The sequence below is a fragment of the Xiphophorus couchianus genome, chromosome 14 (assembly GCF_001444195.1).
Source record: "Xiphophorus couchianus chromosome 14, X_couchianus-1.0, whole genome shotgun sequence".
Classification (NCBI taxonomy): Eukaryota; Metazoa; Chordata; class Actinopteri; order Cyprinodontiformes; family Poeciliidae; genus Xiphophorus; species Xiphophorus couchianus.
Genome location: NC_040241.1, coordinates 20,407,816 through 20,429,737, shown reverse-complemented (window position 1 = coordinate 20,429,737; position 21,922 = coordinate 20,407,816). Strand labels below are relative to the sequence as shown.

Below are 21,922 nucleotides of genomic sequence, written 5' to 3'. Positions count from 1 at the left end.
TCTTCCTGGCTCTGATTGGTTGTTTCTGACCGAGCGCAGTAAATTTTTTCAGATGACAGCAGGTCTATAGTGAGAAGGCAGAGGAGCTTTATTTTTTTCACATATTACTTGTTTATTATACTGTCAGAACAGTTTCAACAAATATGTAAAAATCATTTTTTTTATTTTTATAAAAGTTACATACTGCAGCTTTAATGGAGGAATGTTATTGAAAAAGCTTCTTAAAAAGACAGAGGCCCAATTTTAAGGTGTTAAATTACAAAGTCGAATTTCTTTTAAGCAATATTTGACATATAATTTTTATAACTGAAGGTAACATAGTTACTTGATTGTGCTGTAAAATAACACTAAGTGGATGGATAACACATATTAGCCCTTTAATAATATAATTTCTCATGTTTTTCATTTGTTCAGAGCAGTTTATTGTTGCTTCAGTAGTGAATAATCTCTAGGGAGGATCAAGGTGACACCAGAATCCTTTCACACATATATTTTATTAAACTCTTTGTTATAAAACACAAAAATAACTGTATTAATCCTTCCCCTCAACACCGATCCAACACAGATTTGCCAGCATTGTTCTTCTTCCTTTTAATATGGGGCTTCGTGTCCAGCTCCTTTGCTTGCTCCAGCTTGGCGTCACTGCAGGATGGTGAAGAGTATGTCGAACAAATCCTGTCAAGTGCCGCTTTCAAAAAAGAGTTTATGCAAAAAGGACAAAGAAAAACAAACAGAGTCACAATTTTGATTTTCACAAACTCCCTCCTTCTGTTCCACTTCAACCAATTAAAATTCAAACAATTAACTTTTTTTTTGTGGGCAACTGCCCACATCAAAAACTGCCACTGTATGTCTGTTTTCAAAAAATGTATAAGAAAATGTTTTGTTGTCTAAAGCCCAGCATGACTTAAGATTCTCATTTTTCCAGGTTTTTATATTCAGGAAGCTATCAAGGAAGCCATTTTGTTTTAAACGTTAATTTAGAAATGTCTATTAATTTCTTATGAACCTTTTGCCATGAGGAGACTTGGCCTCATCCAGCCGAGTGACCGGTGTAATTTGTGCAAGAAAAATTTTGAGCTTGTTCACATAGATGTGCAGATGCATTATCAGCACAAGAAACCTGAAAATGTTCAACTTTTGTTTCTGTCGCGGGAAACTTTCACGTTTTACTGTCGTTCATCACTTCCCATGTGACCTAAGTAACACTCTGCCAGTGAGAGGCTTTTAGGTCAAAAGAGGCAAACTACTTACATTTAATCAGATTTACTTGAATAATTTTGGGGAAAAAATACTTTTAGGAGTACTTTTACTAAATTGTACATTCTACTTATGATGTATTACTACTTTTCCTTGAGTAAAACTGCTGGATTTTTCTACCCACTGAATGAAAAACAAACATGATTTAACCAAAAATTAACCAGCCACAGACACACACCTGCAGATTTTGTTAAAATATCATAAGTTCTGTAATGAAAAAATATTTGGAAACATTTTTTTTTCTTTTGTCTGATTTTGTTATTTGATAATATTAATATGTTAATTAACTTTACGTTTTGGTCCGTCTGATGGTGTAATTTTTAAATATGAAATTGATAATCTGATCAGTTACTCAGCACTTGAGTAGACTTTTTACCAAATACTTATTTACTCTTATTTGAATAATTTCATCAATGGGTACTTTTTACTTTTACTTGAGTAAAAATATATTGAAGTGGTGCTGCTTCAACATATTTTAATTTTTTAGCTACTCTACCCACCATTGAAGATAGGTAGAGTGATTAATCTGCATTACGTAATATTAACGAATTAAACTTTTCAGGCGCATTAACGTTGACAACCTTACAAATAAAACATATTTTCTTTGCTCTGCTGGTAAAATACCTGATTTTTGTAGTAGATTCCTTCCCCATGATTTCTCACAACGAGGACCTGAACTCTCTTTGGACAATCGGCTCTTGCGATCTAGCTTCTGTTTCTCGTTGCTCCGTCTGGGTGATGAAGACATTTTCCCATCTTTCCTCCAGGAGGACAACCGTCTGTCATGACTCCCTGAATGTGAGCGACAGGGAAGGGAGGACGGCTTTTTGAGACGTGGAGACCAAGAAGGAGATGGAGACCTAACAGAGAAGCAGAATGTGGCTCAGGCGGATTTATTGATAATAAATTGTTTCTGCTTTACTTTCTCCTGACAAACCTGCGGGTGTATCTATGGTTATAAGGTGATCTGGACCGAGAGCAGGACGGAGACCGAGACCAGGAGCGGGACTGGGAGCGGGACGGAGACCGAGACCAGGAGCGGGACCGAGAGCGGGACCGAGAGCGAGAGCGACAGCGAGAGCTGCTCCTTCGACCCAATGAGCCGTAATACTGATGGAGGTTACTGTCGATGGAACTGATTGTCGATGGACTTTCAGCTTCAGCACTAAAATTATGATAATGATGATTTAAAACAAAACTGGAAATTCAAAGGATTCAAGGTTTACTTATTGTTTAAAATAGAGGGATTTTACCTGAGGATTGGTAGAACATCCCCATCCCAATGTGGATATCTGTGGAACAAGGTGAAGAAAAAAAAATCAAAAGTTCTTCTCCTTTCCTAACAATGTTCGTTTGATCCATGAGTCACTAGATGAGACAGCTAAGATGCTTTAGCTTAGCATAAACAGCTTTTACCTATGTAAAAGGATTTGGGCCACTAAATCCTCCTGCTGTCTTTTTGTCCTGTTTGCAGTCTGGCACGTGATCAATTTTACGAGTTTTTGTGTGTGTGTGTGTGATTTTGGGAACTGACGGTCTGACGGAAACCCCAGACCTCTGCTGCCAACCGTGATGTCTACCGCGCTCCTCTTTAAATTTGAAGATCCCATGTTAATCTGAAATATGTCTACTTTCATCAGACTTTCATCTGAGAATTCTGACTTTTCTCTGACAATTTTGGCTTTAATTTGAAAATTCTGACTGCAATCTCAGAATTCTGACTTTAATTTTAGAATTTCAACATTAATTTAATTTTAATTTGACAATTCTGAGTTTAATAAAAAAGATTCCAACAGTCTGAGATTTCTGACTTTTCTTTACAAATTCTGCCTAATATAAAAATTCTTACTTTTCTGTGATACTTTTGAATATAATTTGAGACTTTTGACTTTAATCCCAGAATTATTTACTTTAATCTTGCCAATTCAGAAAATATAAATAAGTTTGGTAATCTTATATATCCTAAAACAGAAACTTTTAATTATTAATGTCAAACAGTGAGAAAAACTATTTTTGTGCTTTTTTATATATTAAGTATCTGAGTTCAACCGTTGATTTGGTTTGAAACACCTGAAATGTATTCGTCATCTTGCATGAAGAAATGAAGCACAGTAAAACTACAGATATTTTTATTTATTAATTTTAAAAAATAGTTTAGGAGAGGACCTACTGTGTCCGGAGGATTGTGCAGCTCTCCAGGTGAAAGCTGGAGTTCTGGTGTGACAGCCAGTCCTGGGAGCCAGAACAACAGCATATTTACAAATATTCAACCTAAATCAAAATCAGTTATCTCTGACACTATTTAAACAGTGTGAGATTTTAATACTAGAGTGCTTTAGATATTAAAGTATTCACACTCCTTGTCGGTTTTCTATGTTTTGTCACATTCCAGCCACAAACCTCAAATTGAACGTGGCTTTATTTAATATACAAACACAAAGATGAGACAGCTAAGATGATCTTAGCTGTCATTAGTATATAGCTAAGTAGTATACTAACTATACATTAGTATAATGTATACTTTATAAATGTTTATCTATTTGTTCAACCTCTCTGTACACACAAACGAATGTCCTAGCACCATGTTTAATTCCCAACAGGAAGCCGTTGTTGTTTTGGCTAGTAGAGTTTTTAATCTTTTCCCTACACTGCCCCCCCTATGGGTGTGGCATGTTTAAAACAATGCCCAGTAGTGTAATTCAGGGGGTTCAAGTGGATGATTTATTTTTGGAACGTTTTTTGCCGTATCGCTATGGTGCTGGCCGCCATCTTGTCTTCTGTGTTGTTTCGTGTTGCTAGGATACGAACAGCCGTTGCCGTTCTCAGCTCTCGTTGCTTGTTCAATAAAAAACTCAGCGATAAATGTATCAGATGAAGCTAACGTTCGCTCACCTCCATGTGGAAGCACTTCTTGTTACAGATGGAGCAGGTGTGTGGGAACCTTGTCGGCGTGACTGCTATATAGTCTTTAATCATGGCGAGTGTTGGCAGATGGTTGGAAATTAAGGTCTTAACAGGCGGTACTTTGATCGGAGACAGTTTTGCATATGAAACAGCACACGGTAAAGCTTTCCTAGTTTTACATGTTGCTTTAATGTTATGCTTCAGTTTAGCTTTCTTCTTCAAGACTTGCACTCTTTTTTCTTGACCTTTAACCTTTGAACTGCAGGGTTTTTTGGATTTGGACATCAGCTTCAGAGCAGATTGAGGAATAACTGTTTTAGAATTGAGCAGCTGGGTGTATTTCTGTGTTGGTTTGTCGCATTTTTCCAGTGGTGACTCTTTTCTACCAGTGGGACTTGGATCATCCTCAGTGGTCGTTTCTATTGTGTCGCTAACAATACCATAATTAGCAGAATGTCCGTAGTCAATCACTTTAACTGGCTTTAGAGGACCAGGATGCGTTTTATCCGGACCTCCAGGTTTGTCGTTTTTGGGTTCAGGAGGGTTTTCTGCAGCTCGTTTCTTCTTCCGCAGGAAAATCTCACGTAAAACCAGATGTAGATTTTCAGAAGTCAGCTGATCCTCCGGGTATGACTCTAGTTCTTTTAGGTCCTCTTTGTCCAGTCCAAACATGTTTAGGACTTCGGCAGCTGATTCTGGAGTATACCTGGCAGAAGTTTCTGGTTCTGGATCAGCTTCCCACCCCACAGACGGGTCAGTTCTGGATCGCTGTTCACCGTTATCACCAGAGGAGCTGACCATGCTGGACCTGCGGCGTTTTCCCGTCGGTCTTTGATTAGACCCTGAACTGCGGGAGCGAGATCGTGATCTCCGACTCTGGTGATCCCGCAGGTTGTTGGACTCCTTGTTGCGACCATCAGCTTTTACCTTTTGCTGTTTCAAACTCTTTGGATCTTTTTCTTTTTTTCTTTCACCAATAAAAACAAAAAGGAAAGAGAAATGAGGATCAGATCAGTAAAAACTGCAATCTGCTGTTGATTGCTTTTGTCTTGGATGCAGAAGTTTACCTGGGAAGTGGTTGGATCTTAGCAACCCACTCAGGATATCTGTGGAATCAAAAATACTAATTTAGCACAAGGAAGAAGAACCATAAAAAACACATTACAAAACAATTCAACTCCTAAATCTAAAAGTACAACTGTCTACAAAAAAAATTAACCAGTTGGATGTTTTACCATTTTTATTACTTTAAAAATTATAATCAATAAAATGTGGATTTTTTTAACCAAAAATAGGGTTCATACTATAGATGAAACTTATAAATTAAGAGTTAAATGAATTAATCTAAAGTTGATTAAGCTTATAAATCGACCAACAATTAATTGATAAGCAGTCATTTTGTTAAAAACTCTAGGTTTCTCTTGTCTTTTCATAACAAAGGGTTAAATTTTTCATAATATGCTGAAGATATTGTTGAAATTTATTTATGTTTCTTATAAATACATCTGAACTTGTTTCAAAACAAGAAACATAAAAATATTTTAACCTTTTCTTGAATGAGCGCCGTATTCTCTTCGGTCACAATAAACTATCAGTCATTTTGAATTGAACTGAAAACCTAAGGAGCTTATCGAGTGTTTATATTTCCAAACAAAACCGCATAAAGAGCATTTTGCTCCGTTTGGACAGTTTCTCTCTCCGCCATCTTTGTTTCTGTATCAACGGCTGACCGGAGGCGCCCTCTGCTGGATGGCGGCCAAACTACAACACTAAAAGAAGGTCGACTGGGGCTAGTTTTAATTTAATAAATCATTAATCGACTAGGCCTGTCGCGATAAACGATAAATCGATTAATCGTACGATAAATTAAAACTATCGACGTCATTTCAATTATCGGCACTATCGTCTCTTCCGGCCTTTTTCTCTTTCTGTTGATGACACCGAATGAAAAAAGGCTCAACTCCGGTTCTCTCCACTGACCCTCCTTTCTCATTTCCTTAGAGTAAAGCCCAGCGTACACGACACGATCTTAGAGCTGTCAGCTGATTGTCGGCCGATTTTCAAAACCTGACAGACCACACATTAGCCGACAGAAATCCTAGCTATAACGGTTTGATCGGATTCATTCCTGCCGTGTGGTGTCCAACAATGGGCACAGAATAATGGCTATAAGTCCAGTTAACTAATTTTAAAACCAGGCATTAATCAATGCTTTACTACAATCTACCTGCAATGCATGTGGCTAGTGTCAGCGTAAAGTCCTGACTGAATGAAAATCATTAGAACCTATTTACGTCACGTTAACGAAGAACAGCTGAAAAGTTACCGGGTTTATCAACTGCAGTAGCAATTTCGCTCCAACTCCTCCTCTTGTCATTTCTATAGTCTTTGCATGTTGAATAAACATTAATGTTGTTTCCACGTCGGCTGGACTTCGGGTCGTGTCAGCTGTTCGGGATTCCCCGAGGTAATTTCCCCTCAGAAAACACGGAGGAGAATCCGCGCTTTCTGATTGGCTACCTGTCGCATTCAACAGGTGTAGTTAAAGCGCCCAGTCGGGGAAAATCTCTGATTTAGATCGGAGCGGCCACGACGATCTACCGTAACACACCACACAATCTTAGAAAGACCAACGTGCTAAGATTGTTGTATGGGGAAAAATAGGAGCAAAAAATCATGTAGTGTGAACTATTGCATCATGTAATCGATGTGCCCATCTTCTCTATTTAAATCTAATTATTACTGAAGGGCAACATAATATACAGACTCCATAATCTGCCCTCTTTTGGTTGAATGCAGTATTTATTTCCACTTTGGCTTTATGTTGTTTAGTTTTTATTCAAGTACATTTATTGTTAATGGAGACTGAGAATCCATTTTATTTTTGTTTTTGGTTGTTTTGTTTATTTTGTTTATCAGCTCCAGTGTTAAATATTCTTTTGAAAATAAAATGTATCTATCTTTGGCAGGAAATCACATGCATTATTACGTCATTTCCATTAAATCAGTGTAAAAAGGTCTTCAAACAATATTATCGTTTATCGTAATAATTTTTTGAGACAATTAATCGCTCAGCAAAATTTGCTATCGTGACAGGCCTATAATCGACAATTAATCGTTTGTAGATTTTTCTTACAGTTTATATTCAACAGCAGGGATAATGTAAACTAAAATATAACAAAATTTAATATATTGAATTATCATTAAGTAATTGAGTCATTAGGGAAAATAAATATTCATTACATTGAAACAATCCAAACAAATTGTTTTAAGGTAAATGACTAATATATAATATTCAGCTTCTGCATCACAAAGCTGGAACAAACTTTCAGAAAACAGCAAAACAGCTGAAACACTGAGCTCCTTTAAATCTAGACTAAAACTACCTTGTTGCTGAATTGTGCCAATCAAATAAACTTGACTGATTGATACAAATAAAATTACAAAAAAAAATTCTGGCTTTTAGCAAATAAAAATAATGTTGGTAATCCTAGCTTTGCTAAAAACGTTGCTTCTCTTGTTTTAGAGAAGTTTATTCTTATGTAACTTCACACAGTAAGAAAAAATATGTTTGTATCTTTTTATTAGGTGTATGAAAATATCTGGCTTCAGTTGTAAAAAGGCTTTTAAACTAACATCAGATTGCACTATATTACCAAAATGTGTTGTTTGAATATCAAACATTTTCAAGGAGTTTGTGCTTGAATTACAATTATGTGTTTTCAAGGTTTGGAAAGTTCTTGATTTGTGCATAATCTGAGAAAAGGTTATTGAAAAAGTATCAGTCAGGTAATGGATGCAAAATAAATTCTGAACGTCAACTGGAGTTCAGTTAAATCCATCACTTACTTCACATATTTTAATTAATTTTTTTTAGGGTCAAAAACAGCTAATTTTGTTGCCAATGGTTGATTTGTGCAAGTAATAAAAAAGGTAAAAACATCCAAGGAGGTGAATAGTTTTTATAGGCACTGTATGGAAATCTCCAGGGGAAGGAGGAAGTTAGTTTCTTGCCACAACAAAATGTCTACCAATAAATTAACTAAGTATGAGTTCAGATAAAAGTGTCTGAAGGAGAATGAAGTAAAAACTGACTTCAGCTGCAGGAGTATCCGGTTCCCAACGTGGTTCGTTTCATTCAGGTGGAGGAACCAACGCTTGTAGAGAAAAAAACAACAAAACATTTTAAATTATTTTAATATAGCATTAAAAAAAACATTATTACTGGACAGTTTTGTCACCAATCTAAGGGAGTAAAATTGAGTGAAATTGGACCTCTAAAGTTAATCTATAATCCAAAATTAATCATTTTATCCAATTATTTCCTCACTAATGAAAATAATTTCCAAATTAATGGGGATAAAGTCACAGTAAAGTTTAAATAATATGAGAATAAAGTCGTATTTAAACTTTGCAGTACAATTTTATTCTTGTAATCTTATGACTTTATTCTTATAAAATTATGACTTTATTCTGGTAATATCTATTCTCGTACGATTTTTTACTTGTGTTGTTATAACTTCATTCTTAACATTATGACTATTATCCTTGTAATTTCATAACTTTATTTTAGTAATAGTTTATTCTTGTACGATTTTTTCTTGTAATACGTTGTAATATAGTAGTCAAAGATAATGATTTTTATATCTATAGAAAATCAGGCTTTTTTTTTACATTTTGTACAATAATCGCTACTTCTGATAACCCTTTGTGTTAGAATACATCAATCATAATAAATAGAAAAATAAATAAAATTACATTAATATAAAATGTATTAATTGAACTTAAATAATTCAAATCAATTAATTAATCCAATGCAGCACCAGAATGTAGTTTAAATTAAATTCGTACCCTCAATTTTTTACAGATTACGTTGCAGAGGGAACACCGGTGGGGAAACAACCTCGGCGTGACGCCGTTATAGTCTTCGATCATGGCAAGCGTTGGCTGCTTGCCCTCCGACATTTTCATTTGCTTCAACACCCACTCCCGGACTATCGAAGGCAGTTTGCTTAAAATCGACATCTGGGCTTTACAGTTTTCGCCGAGTGATGCTTTGACAGAAGAACCTTTCTCAGACTTTTTCGCTGGCTTGTTCTGTCGACGCTCGTCCAGCTTCAGTTCTGATTTCCGTTTCACGTTTTTCTGCTGCTTTGGCTTCTGCTTTTCAGTTGTTTTCCGTTTGTTTTCAGCGTTACTGTTAGAAATGACGTTATGTGTGGCAGATATTGGGCCCTTTTCCTTTAATCGCTCAGAAGGGTCACTATCTGTTGTAGCCAAAGATGTCTTCTCTGAGGCTAACACAGTTGTACTTTTTTTATCCGGTGGTAGCTCGTCTACAATCCGACTATTGTTGTTCTTTGTAGCTAACGAAATCTTCTCTGGGACTAACGCCGATGTACTTTCTTTATCTGGTGGTAACTCATCTAATTTTCGACCATTGTTGTTCTTTTCTACATCTACAGAACTAGAGTCCCTGACTTTGCTTGGCTTCAGGATACTTTTTAGTTTAGGTTGGGGTTCAGAAGACTTTCCTTTTATTTCTATCTTGCTAAAAATCGGATGCAAGATGCAGGACAGTTTTTCAGGATTGACCTGCTTCAAAATGTGGGGGTCGAGTTTTTTCAATCCGTCTTCGAGGCCGAAGCTCTGAAGAATCGCAGCGACTGGTTCTCTGGTATGTTTTAGATGACTGATCTCAGACGACAAAATAAATCTGCCTGGAACTGGGTTTTCATCGTCTCCTAACCCTGGAATGGACGGCGTGTCGTCTTTCTGCTCACCAGTCACAACCTCCAGTCTGCCATCAGAACCAGACGGAAACTCTGGTGGATTGTTGTTAGTATTTGGTTTGAAAATGTGGAGCCAGTCCAAGGAGAAATCACCAAAATCAGGACCTACGTGGGATGTTGATAGCCTTGCAGAGGAGGAAGGAAATTCATGTCTTTCACTAAAGTAAGCCGTCCAGTTCATACTACGATGTTCCACATGTTTGACACGGTCTACCAACTTATTATTATCCGATTCAGATGTGTTTTGAGCTGGCAGGTAGTTGTCAAGAGATGAAGAACCAGAAAAAGTCAACCTGGACGCAGCTTCAGGATTAGAAAATCCCTTGGGAAGTTTTTTCGCTGATGGTCCATTCTGGTTCTGGGTGGATTGAGACATGATGTAAGCAAACTCCAGATCTTCACGTTTTTCCAAACGAGATCAATCCGGAGAAAAACACGCTCATTAGGCCTAAAATCAAAAGAAACGAAAATATATATAAGAGTCAAAATGAGAGCGAAAAGGCAGGCTTGTCACGACAGCAAATTCTGGATGATAAATTGTGTCAGTAATTTTTGCGATGAATGATAATGTTGTTGTTTTGAGACCATTTTCAAGTAATATAATGGTAGTGGAATAATAATCCAAGAACATATCCTAAAAGATTAATAAACTTTAAATTCTAATAAATATTTAACACTGCACTGGAAGACATTTTAACTATCCAAAATAAATAATCAAAACAACAGAAACAACAAATAAAAAGAATTATGAAGTCTGAAAACAAATTTCTAAAACAGGGAAAGGAGAAAAACAACAAACCATGCGAATTGAAATTAGTGAGATCGTTTTAATTGATCATGGAATTAATTAATCTCCCACAAACTCTCACATGGTGCTTCATTTTCAGCCACCTTCGCTCCTTCCACTCAACTTTCCATTAGTACACTTGAATGAAACACAGAACGAACAGCTAGCTTCTCTAGGAATAGACGTTTGTGGGCACAACGTGACATTTCTGCATTAAAACTCCCATTTTATTAGTTTTGTTATATTTTGATTTTCTGATTAACTGAATTTATGATTTCTAATCAGCTGTAAGCCGAAAATCATCTAAATTAACAGACATAAACAGGAAATGTAGCACTCAATGTGCACTTTTTGAATTACTGAAATAACTTTTCTAATTATTTGAGGTACAGCTGCATATAACTCCTTCACTATATTAAACAATAATAATATGGTGCAAGTTAATGATTCGATGTAATTTGCCAGGTTTCCTTTGATAGACAACTTTTACTCAACTTAAACAATAAACTTTACTCAATTGTTTGATAACTAGAGTCAGAATGCTTGTTTATAATGTGCATTTTTGACTAGATGTGTTGTGAATTATTGTATTATAAATAAAATACATTGAATTAACGCTCAGAAATTAAACCGTAAAACCTAACTACCAGTTTAGCGGAAGAAACTCCGAACACGTGTTGATAACGGATTCATTTCTGACGATAAATGTGACACTTTATCGTTCAAAACACAACTTTGCTCAACTCCAATGCTGGGAAATATTCTGCAAAATCCTTTCCAGTCATTACGAAGGACAAAAAACCTCATGTAAGAAAAGAGGATTTATCATAAGTCAGAATCACCTTTAACGACAAAAAAGACGAAAAATTTCCAAATTAAAGCACAGCTTCCTTCAGTGATGTTAGCAGGTTCAAGCTAAGAAGCTATCGTTGCTAACGTTCAGCCGTTAATGACGTCCCGGTAAAATTAACAGACGTTAGCAGGAAATTCTTGCATAAGAAGCATTGTTTTGTCGTTCATTTTGCAATCTAACGGGCTTTGCTGTGCTGGTAACACCGTTTACCTTAAACGGATGAGCCTGGAGAACGTCAGCGGTTCTTCTTCTTCTGCTGCTGCTGCTTCTTCTTTAGATTTTAACGGCAGCCTGCATCCATTATTGTTGCACTACTGCCATCTATTGGATCCTAATATCTATACTTCAAATTCTCATAATGAACCATCAGTATAAGTTTGCAAATAATCATTATATTTATTCTGTATTTGATTATAAAATTCTTGGCAGATGTCTGTTATATTTCTTTCCTTAATATTTGATAATGATCTGTCTATATTAATATATTTCCATGTCCATGTAGGTCTCAAAAGCCACATTACTGTTGGACTAAATTCTTTGTTATATACATTAAATGGTTTTGCTCTGTCATCCTCAACCCACCCAAAACTATTAATTTGTTCCTTTCCTCTTTCCCAACAATTTTCTAATACTTTCTCAACTGGATGATCTTCATTATGTCCTTTTAAACTTATCCAATAATTAACCATTATCTGTTGTCTTCTGATACATAATGGCATTTCTCCTGATTCTACTTGTAAAGCGCATACTGGAGTTGGTTTAACTGCCCCTAAACAAATTCTCAATGCTCTAGCTCACATGTGTCAAACTCAAGGCCCGCGGGCCACATATGGCCCGCTACGTCATTGTATGTGGCCCTCTCCCCCCCACCACCGTTTTACAGCCCCATTGATTGACTTAAAATAGGTTTTGAGCACGAATTGACTACAAACTACATCTCAGCCATAATGCCTTCCGATTCTTACCAGCCAACATTATGGCTTCTCGCCACTGGAGTGCAGCAGAGTCACCTCAAGCTGATTATTAATTTTCCCAGCGAATAAAACTGAAACATCGACAAGCTAACAAGCTAAAGAGCGAAGTTCCGTAATGTTTCAATCGAGGACTTTTACCGTCTCCTGCCCCCTGATTTGATGCCACAGCTTCGACTCCATGCAGCTTGTGTTTTGTCCATGTTTGGAAGCACCTATCTGTGCGAACAGATGTTTTCAATAATGAATTTAAACAAGACCAAGCACAGATCGCGCATTACTGACGAAAATCTACACGCCGTTTTGCGGATTTCTTCAGCACAAGAACTAAAACCAGACATGGACGAACTGACCAGGGGAAAACTATGCCAGACATCCGGCCAGAAAACATTGGTAAGCACGATCAAATTAAATTTAAATAAAATGAATGTAAAACCAAAACTCAGTATACTGGAATATGCATATAGTTTACTGATTTTGCTTGTTTTGTGTTTATTTACAGAACACAACACAATGAGGATGTGTGTGAGTTGGTGACAGGGTGAAGAGGGATCAGCTTTGTGTTCAAGGACGGGCAACATCACCTCATTGTTTTGTTCTTATGTGAAATACATGTTCGTTGTGTAATAAATAACGAAAAAGTTTTGTGAATGAAGTTGAGAGTTAATATCAAAACTTGTTTTTATTATTTGTCTGCTTATCTTTAAAGCAGACAAAGAATAATTTTCCCAGCGAATAAAACTGAAACATCGACAAGCTAACAAGCTAAGAGCGAAGTTTAGCTGAGCAGTTTAAAAATACTGAGCATATTTTTAAACTGCTCAGTTTAAAAATACTGTAATTTTTAAACTGAGCAGTAAATTTACATCCATGCAAACTCAAGTGTAATATTTAAAACTTGAATACATAGAATCGGTTATTTAACAATATGAGGTGTTGTTTAATTTATTTTTAACATTGTATTTTCATACATTTATGCTAGGGTTGCCCAAGTCTAGTTTTCCAGACCTATCACTCTGCAACTTTAGATGCGTTCCTTCTCTAACACACCTGGATCATTGACTCATTCATAGGCCTCTACAGAACTGAGTTGCTGCTAATGAGGGAAGTCAACTTTTTGTCTGGGGTATGTTTTAACAGGGACGCATCTAAAAGTTGCAGTCTGGAGGACTGCACTTGGGCATTCCTGATTTATACCGTCAATGTGGCCCATTGAGGGTGGCCAATATGCTGAAGTGGCCCTTGGTGAAATTGAGTTCGACACCCCTGCTCTAGCTTGAATAACATCACATTTTTTAAAATCTAGTTTTAACGTCAGCGGTTCTTCTTCTTCTTCTCCCAGTTGGACTCCAAACTACTGCCGACTGCTGGCCGGGAGAAAAGCTGCGGTCAGAGACTTTGGAGTTGGAGGAGGATCGGAGGAGACTCATGCAGAATGGTACCAAGACGGGATTCGAACCAAAGACCTTCTTGCTGCAAAGCAACCGTGCTTGATTTTGATATTGATTAAATATTTTTGACTATATAATGAAGCTAAGTTGGTTTCACATAGTTAAAATTGAACATATAAATGACCCTAAAGATGTAATACTGTCCTTTTTTATGGTGTTTCTGTGTGTAATTATTCAGAGATAGGACTTTGTCTGATGCCTCATAACTCACCCTACGTCTCATTTCATGCCATTGGTTAGTTTCTCTAAATAGCAATGAATAGCAGGAATATTTTTGATACTTAAGTGCTTCTGTGAACAGGTAAGGACAGATATGTGCTGTATAAAACATGTTAATTACATTTTTTACACAAAATCATTCTTAGATAATGAGATTTTAGTCTTATTTTATGCTCCTTTCAGAATTAGCAGTTTTAGAGCCTCTTTTCACTTTAAATCTAAATAAACTGCTGCTGGCCACGCCCCTCCAACTCAACCTTTATTAAACTCGCAATTGTACGGCCACGGCCGTACATCTTTTACCCTGAATCAGACTCAGAAGCAGAAGTAAAGACTCGTGAACAACTATTAAGAAAGTAGCAAGAGATTTCTGAATGGTAAGTCAATCACAAAACACCTGTTCAATACAGCGGTAAAATCAGTTAGCTAGCTTGCTGCTCGTCTGTGGGTGGCGCTCCGCTTGGGTTGCTAAGTGACGGACTGGGCTCGTCTGGGGTTGCTAGGTAACGGGCAGTGCTTGCCCAGCCACTGCGACTTGATAATTGTAAAGTTTTTAAAACGACCTGTTGTCCAACCACCTAAAAATATTAAACTATTACCATAAAACAGTATTTTGTTTGTATTTATTGTGCTTGGCTTGTTTGTAGAAACAGGAGAGACCCAAATGGAAGTACAAAAAGTGAATTTTGCACAAGTGGTTCTCGCTAAACAACAACGTACAATGTGGGGTCAACATACTGAGCTTTATCCCCCACTCTAAAGTTAGCAAACTTCCCACCAGGACACACACACACACACACACACACACACACACACACACACACACACACACACACACACACACACACACACACACACACACACACACACACACACACACACACACACACACACACTGTCTAAATACCTGCAGCCAAGTGGGTCGGATTATAAATAGAAGGGCAACAGAAATCTCCTCCTGACATATTCCAGCCTGCACTGACTAGCAAACATCATTTGTTCTTGTCTGAATGTATAACACTTTGGCTTTTAATATTATTCTTTGGCAGTTGGTGAAAATATGTGAAGTGAAGTCACTGTGAGAAGTTTTACAGTCTGTAAAGTCAAAAGTTTAGACTGTGAATTCCCCTAACTGCCTTTCTCTCTGACCGCTTTGCTTACTGATTCAAACCATGAGATTCGGATTATCTCCGTCATATGGCACAAAGGGTTGGGATTCTGGGTTTGATTCATGTAGTTGGACAATAAATTGTACATTTAATTTTATAGTCTATAATAATAATGTCTTTTTCTGCCTTATGATTTAAGTATTACTACAGTAAAAGGCCCCGATGTAAAGTACTTACTTCTGGAGTGTGTGTTTTTACCACAACTGTTTAGTTTAGAAGTAGGACATTAAAAAACTTTATCCATGGATTGGATATACATACAGTTTAGTTTAAATACATGAAATGAGTGCTGTTTACTTTGTACTATTTTAACACAAAAGAAGATCTAATCTACACTGAAAACTAGCCATGAAAATTGGTGAAAACTAGCCATAAGAATTGGTGAAAACTAGCCATGAAAATTGGTGAAAATTAGCCATAAGAATTGGTGAAAACTAGCCATGAAAATTGGTGAAAACCAGCCCCTTCTTTCTTTTAATAACACTAATCAGTCTGTAGAGCAATTAAATAAGACTGTTAATACAAACAAAATCTATTCAACAGTTGTTAAAGAAGTACTCAAACATGTCATGAATATGTCAACAATTTGATTGAAATAAACAAAAAGACAGTTTGTGTCTTGGTTTGTCACAATTAGCAATAAATCGATGAATCGTATGACAAACTAAAATGAGCTCAATAATTTCCATTTGCCTGATTTATCATGTTTAAATGTTAATTTTAATTTAAAGGTTACTGACTTTTGAATGTGTTTTTCTTGCGTTATTATGACATTATCATTATATTACTTCAAAATGGTCTCCAAATAACAATATTATCATTTATCGCTACAACGTCTGGGATCATTTCTTGTCCAGTAAGTTTTGTTATTGTAACAGTTTTATATGTGACAGAAAAATACATAATATCACCCTTTTAAAGATTTAAAGTGGAAAATTGTGTTATTTTTCAAAGGTTCAAATATAAAATTTGCCCTTATTCACTTTTCCTTGAGGCCTCTTTTTATACACTCAGCCCAGCGTTAATCAAATCATTTATATACTCATAGCTGCTCTGCTTGTCCAGTAAATTTTGTCCAAATTGAATCTCCAATTAATTTTCTGTATGATGCTTTGATTGTTCCAGCAGAGGAGTGTGTAGATAAACAGTGGCATGTTGTTTGGAGGATGATGGTTAGAAAATAAAGGCCACTCTGTGAGTGTGTAGCCCTTTAAGCCAGTTGTGATTGAAGGGACGGTGTGTATCCGAGCATGAGTCAGCTTGTGGACGATTGCTCGGCTGTGCAAGTGCTGGAGGTTGGAGGGGGCGAGACAGCTGCTCCACCAGTCGCTCTCCAAGCCCTTATTCATTCCTCCTCTTCTCATTTCCTTCTCTATCTTTAAATGGATCTTCCATGATTTCCTAGATGTGTCTTTGGGATATATGGACCACAGCGTGTGTGTTAGTGTTCATGGGATCTGAAGGACCTGTGCTTGTGTGTGTTTGAGCAATGCTGCGTGTGTTCATTCTGTGCGCGGAGCGCCTACAAACGCCGGACGACGACATCAGCGATGCCTACTGCAGTGTCACCTATGAAGGTATGGATGGCGACCATGTGTTTGAGTAAAAGTCTAGAGAAATTATGGGACAAAAAGCTGAATATCTTTGCTTGCATATATCGGGGCCTTTTCCAGTTGAAGTTGTCATCAAACTCTAAAATAGCTGCAAGGTTATTAGGTAAACCTTTCTAATATTAGCGTTTTATAGGGTGTGGCCGACACAGAAAGATGTTAGGATGACGGGAAAGAGTGAGCAGCTAAATTGGGAACGAAGTGGCAGATAGGGAAGAAGAATGTCACTGTTTCCTCTGAAGCCTGGTTGTGTTTATAGTTAGCACCAGTCTTTCAGCAGAGTTTATCCTCTGGGAACCCCAACACCCCTCCCTCTCACAGTCATGCTCATGAGGCACTGAACTGAAGCAGCTGGTCCAACAATTAGACTGAAACCAATAAAAAGTTACTAGACAGACAAAATTTCTTAAACTGACCACTTTTCAGGTGTTATACCTACTATCTAGGTAGAGCTGGACAGTATATCAGTAATAGTATACTTTGCGGTAGACATTTGATCAATATCAATAGATAATACGTCTGATAGAATAATCAATATATAGAATATTCACTGAACTGATAGGCAGAAAAAAAGACTTTAGCTGTTCAACCTCTCCTGGCTAGCTAAGCTCGCTGGGCGGAATCAACTAACTCACTCGCTCTTTGGTTACCTAGCAACTCATTCATTCTTTGGTTACCTGTTGAGTAACTTGCGCAGCAGCAGCAGTTTCAAGTCCTGCCACCTTGCCTCCTAACTACTTAAAAATAAAAAAACAATGGCGTGTTAAATCTAACAGTCACTGACAATTGATTGTCAGGGACTTTGTCAGTACAAAGTACACCACAATCCCTGACAATCAATTGTCAGTGATTGTTAGACTACTAAAAGTACTTTATACTTTGTCAGTACAAAGTACACCACAAACTGATTTTTCCAGGTGCTGAAAATACAGTTTTACCTACAGATTGGTTGCTTCATTCATCTTAAGTAAACATTTAGTACGACTGAGTTCTCTGACCGTGCTTTAAACTTATGACACTGTTTGAGTACAAAGGTTTCCCTGTGTCATATATGCCAGAGCCTGCAGGACACAAAGACCAACTTGTGACTATCCAGGCAAGAATCTGGACCTGAATAAACCATTATGAACACTTGCTGAATTATTTGCCACCCAGTTGTCAGTAATCCATTTTTATACAACGTGTGTTGTTCTACTCTTTATTTTCATATTTGACACCAAATACTAGCCAAATGTTGGCCAAGAAATTTAACTTAAACCTCAGTGTTATAATGTAATGTCACATAGTTCCAAATACATCACTGAAGACCCTCGCTAACACTGTGTGTAACTATTCACATCGATGAAAATATTTATACACATATGCACAAATATATACAATAAATATATACAGATAAGATAATGTCTAAATCATCCACTACTAATATTAGCATATTAGCACTGACATCGCTAGCGCTAATATTTCTCTTCACTAGAACCAGATTAGCATCTTTGCTAAGCTAAGTAAGGCTACAAATACATAACTGAAAACTTAGCAATTTGTAATACTTTTTAGTAATTAACACTATTGCTAGCACAGATTGTTTTTGTCCTTTTTTAAGCTTCTTAAAGCATTTTATTTCGTAAATACATTTTTATTTATGCTAGGCTAAAAAGGCTATAATGTATGGACATCAAGTAAAAATATGAAAATATTAACAGAAATAAACACCTTGTACTGATAACTGACATTATTGCTTGCATAGAAATGTTTCATCTCTATAATTTTATTTAATAAAGTAAATTATTAATTATCAAATAGGAGTGTGAGTGAGACTACCTTATTAACTCCGACTCCATTCATAAATCGTGTGGTTGCCTCTAATTGTTAATGTTTTAATTTGTTTTATGTACACGTTTTTGCCTTATGTCATCATCAATATATTAATATTAGTATTATGCATAATTTCTTAATATATACTATAATATGTATGTAGGCTTGCTTTATAGTAATTATAATTAATTTGAAATTAATTGCATCACCTCTAAGAATTGTTTTTATTTGACGAAATTTAGTTTTGTATTTCTAAAAAAATGTATCAAAAAGTATTTTGATTATAGCTTCTCTACTAAGTATTAAAAAGTATTTATCAACTGTATTAAAGCCGTAGAAATTACTTTGTTGTGAATTTTAGTTTCGCTTTCTCTCCGAAGTAATGGAACATTGTGTCCACAGTTTGCCACCAGTAGGCGGCGCTATTTTATTGTGTGTGCTTGTATTTACCGTGGTATGGACCTAAAACTGGTGATTTTAGAATAAAATGAAATAAATTTTAATAAAGGTTAGTCAAACAATTTGCCTGAAAAGGTAAATGATGTTTAATACAGTTAACAAAAGCAAAAACATTCTGTTTATGTAACTACATTTCTAAACCAGTAACTATCTATTAAATCAATTTTGTATTTTTTGATTATATGCTTTCATTTTCAGACAACGTGTCTGTTGAAATCTTAAATAAACCTGCAGATTTTCTCAAATGCCGTAACATATTTTAGAGGTTAATAAAGGTTGTAATGCAGTTTTGAAAACAAGATTTTAGCCGTTTTGTTTTACTGAAAAGATCAGATTAAAATCAGACCTAAACATTTACCAAAAGAACAACTACACACAGAGACAAAATGAGTGAAGGGAGTAGAAACCGATTTTTTTCTGGCAAATATTTGGCTGAAAAGGAAACAATCAGGAGATAAGAGAGGAAAAGAGAACAGGAAATGTTGAGATTTCCTTTGAATGTGAGGTGTGTGTTCCTGACAGGCTTGCAGTTTTTCTCCACCAGAGATTCAGAGAGAGAAAGAAACCAGAAAACACTGAAACAGACAGAGTGAGAGGACAATCCGTGGATAATCAGCTTCATTTTTTACCCTTAAACAACTTCATCTGGTGGAGATTTTTTTCCAGAAGAAGCTGAGATCTTTATTTCCCATCCAAGGCTGATTATTGTGGATGCCTCGTTATGTAAGCCATTGCTTCTTCCGCCCTGGATCTTTTCGACCTTCTGAACTCGGTCACTTCTCTTTCATTCAGATCTGAAACTGTCAGATCCAAGGGACTTTTTTCAGCCCTTCATCCCAGTTGGATTCTTCTTTAGCCATGTTGCGCTGCGTACTTCAGCGGGCTAACAACCTCAGGCGATCTGACCCTCTGGCCAGTGTCACGTTTAGAGGTAAGGGGGCAGCTCTGGGGCTTTGGCGAAATGTGTCAAAACATCCAAAACCTCCTTTTTTATAGAAGGAATTCATTAATATACAGAATAATTTTAAAAAAAATGAACACAGACAAGCAAATCTCAGGACTAATCCCAAATGTTAAGAATTTAAATAGTTGATTTCTCTAGAAAAATCATAAATTGTCATTTTTTGAGGGGTGTGTAATGATAATATAATTAATAAAGTAAATATATATATATATATGCACTTTAAGAAGTATGCTAACTTGCTTACTTCTTGAATGTCTTGGACTATAATTACTATAATATTAAATGTGTTATTGTTGTTTCTCCTACCCACTCCGGTTTGGCTCAAACAAGATGCTAATTTGCTTTATTAAATAAAATTATAGAGAGGAAGCATTTCTATGCTAGCAATAGGATTCATTACCACTAAAAGTTTTTATTTATGTTATGTTACTATAACCTTTTTTGTTTATTTGAGTAACACGTTGTCAAGACATTAGTCTTCTTTAGCCTAGCGTAGACACAAATTTATTTACCTGATAAAATGGTTTAAAAAGCAAATCTGTGTTAGTTACAGTGCTAAGCTCCAAATAGTAGCACTGATTGCTAAGTTTTTCACTTATACATTTGTCAAGGTTTAATATTTGTCACCACTGTCTAAGATAAGGTAACATATTAGCCTTGCTTAGCTTAGCGAAGATGCTAATCTGATTCTAGTGAGGAGAAATATAAGCATTAGCAAAATCAGTGCTAAAATGCTAATGCCCTTCAATATTTTTTATTTGCAATCTTTCTTACACCAACTTAATTGTTTCTACATTTTAAGACTTAAGCTAGCATTTTAGCTTTCAGTCTTTTACCTCATTGTACAAATGTACAACTGTATGACTGAATGGGTAACAAAGGTAAACAGCTGTTCTACCTGCCCTCCATCATCTTGTTTGTCCAACTTTTTTTGTACTTTCCATAAGTCGGTGTTTGCCTCCTTAATGAGGCGAACTCTGCGCTTAACTTCCTGCCTTTGTCCAAACACAATTTCCTGGTGCCATCAGACATTTACCTCCCTGCTGCAGCCCTAACTTATATCTAATCTCACTGCTAAAACAAAGTGATAAATGGACACGGCATTCAAAACAAAACACAACACTTCAGCCACAAAGATTAATTTCTACTTCAGTGACTGACCTAAAACTCTTTAGCATTATTGATGTGGCATGTTTCCTTTTCCTGAGGTGAAGTTTGATTGGATGATGAGCTTTGAAAGCTTGAACTTAAAGCTTCTTAACACATTTAGACACAATGTAGCTACAATTGAATAGAGGCTGTATATAAATATTAATTTTAGGTCTTTCCCAAAGATTTTCAATTGGATTTAGGTCTGTACTTTGACTAGGCCATTGTAATCCAATGATATTCTTTGATTTATACCACCTAATTGCAATGTTTCCATCCACTTTTCATGTGAATTAGTTTCCATTTTCCCTTCAGCTCCTTGTCTGGCTAAGTACCCAACTTTCCTCTGAGGTTTTCACAGAACAGCTAAATTTATACTAACATGATGTCACACTTTAAACTTTAACACTTTTGTTTCGCCGACGCCTGCTCCTTAAATAACACATGCAGCAATGCTGGCTGACAGACAGACAAACACCTGGGGCCGTGCAGATCTAAACTTGCCGGGTTCACTCCACAGTT

At 36.3% G+C, this 21,922-nt stretch overlaps 2 protein-coding genes and 1 long non-coding RNA gene across 17 annotated transcripts in view; 2 read left to right on the top strand and 1 right to left on the bottom strand.

Annotated features, from left to right (window-relative positions):
• Window positions 1-475: 475 nt before the first annotated feature.
• LOC114157940 (zinc finger protein 638-like) lies at window positions 476-11,902 on the bottom strand. Of its 3 annotated transcripts, none has more exons than XM_028039196.1 (11): window positions 11,807-11,902; window positions 9,016-10,404; window positions 8,260-8,321; window positions 5,232-5,270; window positions 4,153-5,131; window positions 3,431-3,492; window positions 2,514-2,552; window positions 2,198-2,425; window positions 1,885-2,120; window positions 1,348-1,383; window positions 476-688 (listed from the first exon to the last, which is right to left on the bottom strand). In XM_028039196.1, the coding sequence occupies exons 2-11, from the start codon at window positions 10,330-10,332 to the stop codon at window positions 546-548; spliced, it is 3,141 nt and encodes a 1,046-aa protein (XP_027894997.1). In that variant the 5' UTR covers window positions 10,333-10,404; window positions 11,807-11,902; the 3' UTR covers window positions 476-545. The 3 variants fall into 3 exon arrangements, with proteins under 3 accessions (XP_027894997.1, XP_027894998.1, XP_027894999.1); XM_028039197.1 differs by lacking the exon at window positions 11,807-11,902 and adding an exon at window positions 11,586-11,777; XM_028039198.1 differs by lacking the exon at window positions 1,348-1,383.
• A 548-nt stretch (window positions 11,903-12,450) lies between these two features.
• On the top strand, window positions 12,451-14,848 carry LOC114157941 (uncharacterized). Its single transcript, XR_003598296.1, has 3 exons — window positions 12,451-12,960; window positions 13,070-13,092; window positions 13,910-14,848. It is a non-coding gene; the product is annotated as an uncharacterized LOC114157941 (long non-coding RNA).
• Window positions 14,849-16,686: 1,838 nt separating this feature from the next.
• The window catches only part of dysf (dysferlin, limb girdle muscular dystrophy 2B (autosomal recessive)), an 88,076-nt gene continuing 82,840 nt past the window's right edge, over window positions 16,687-21,922 (top strand). For 8 of the 13 annotated variants that reach the window (XM_028039171.1, XM_028039169.1, XM_028039163.1 and 5 more), the window contains exon 1: window positions 16,688-16,983. In XM_028039171.1, the coding sequence (XP_027894972.1) occupies window positions 16,896-16,983 (88 nt within the window). In that variant the 5' untranslated portion in view covers window positions 16,688-16,895. Of the gene's footprint in view, window positions 16,984-19,826; window positions 20,219-21,922 lie in introns of those variants that run through there. The other 5 variants (XM_028039168.1, XM_028039170.1, XM_028039162.1 and 2 more) reach the window with 2 other exon arrangements.

Excerpts from the sequence above, each read along its gene's own strand:
- LOC114157940 (XM_028039196.1), bottom strand. The coding sequence starts at position 10,332 with ATGTCTCAATCCACCCAGAACCAGAATGGACCATCAGCGAAAAAACTT. Across the intron at positions 5,132-5,231 it reads AAGATCCAACCACTTCCCAG|AAAAAAAGAAAAAGATCCAA; the intron begins GTAAACTTCTGC and ends TATTGGTGAAAG. Across the intron at positions 689-1,347 it reads GCAGTTTTACTCAAGGAAAA|CGGCACTTGACAGGATTTGT; the intron begins GTAGTAATACAT and ends CTTTTTTGAAAG.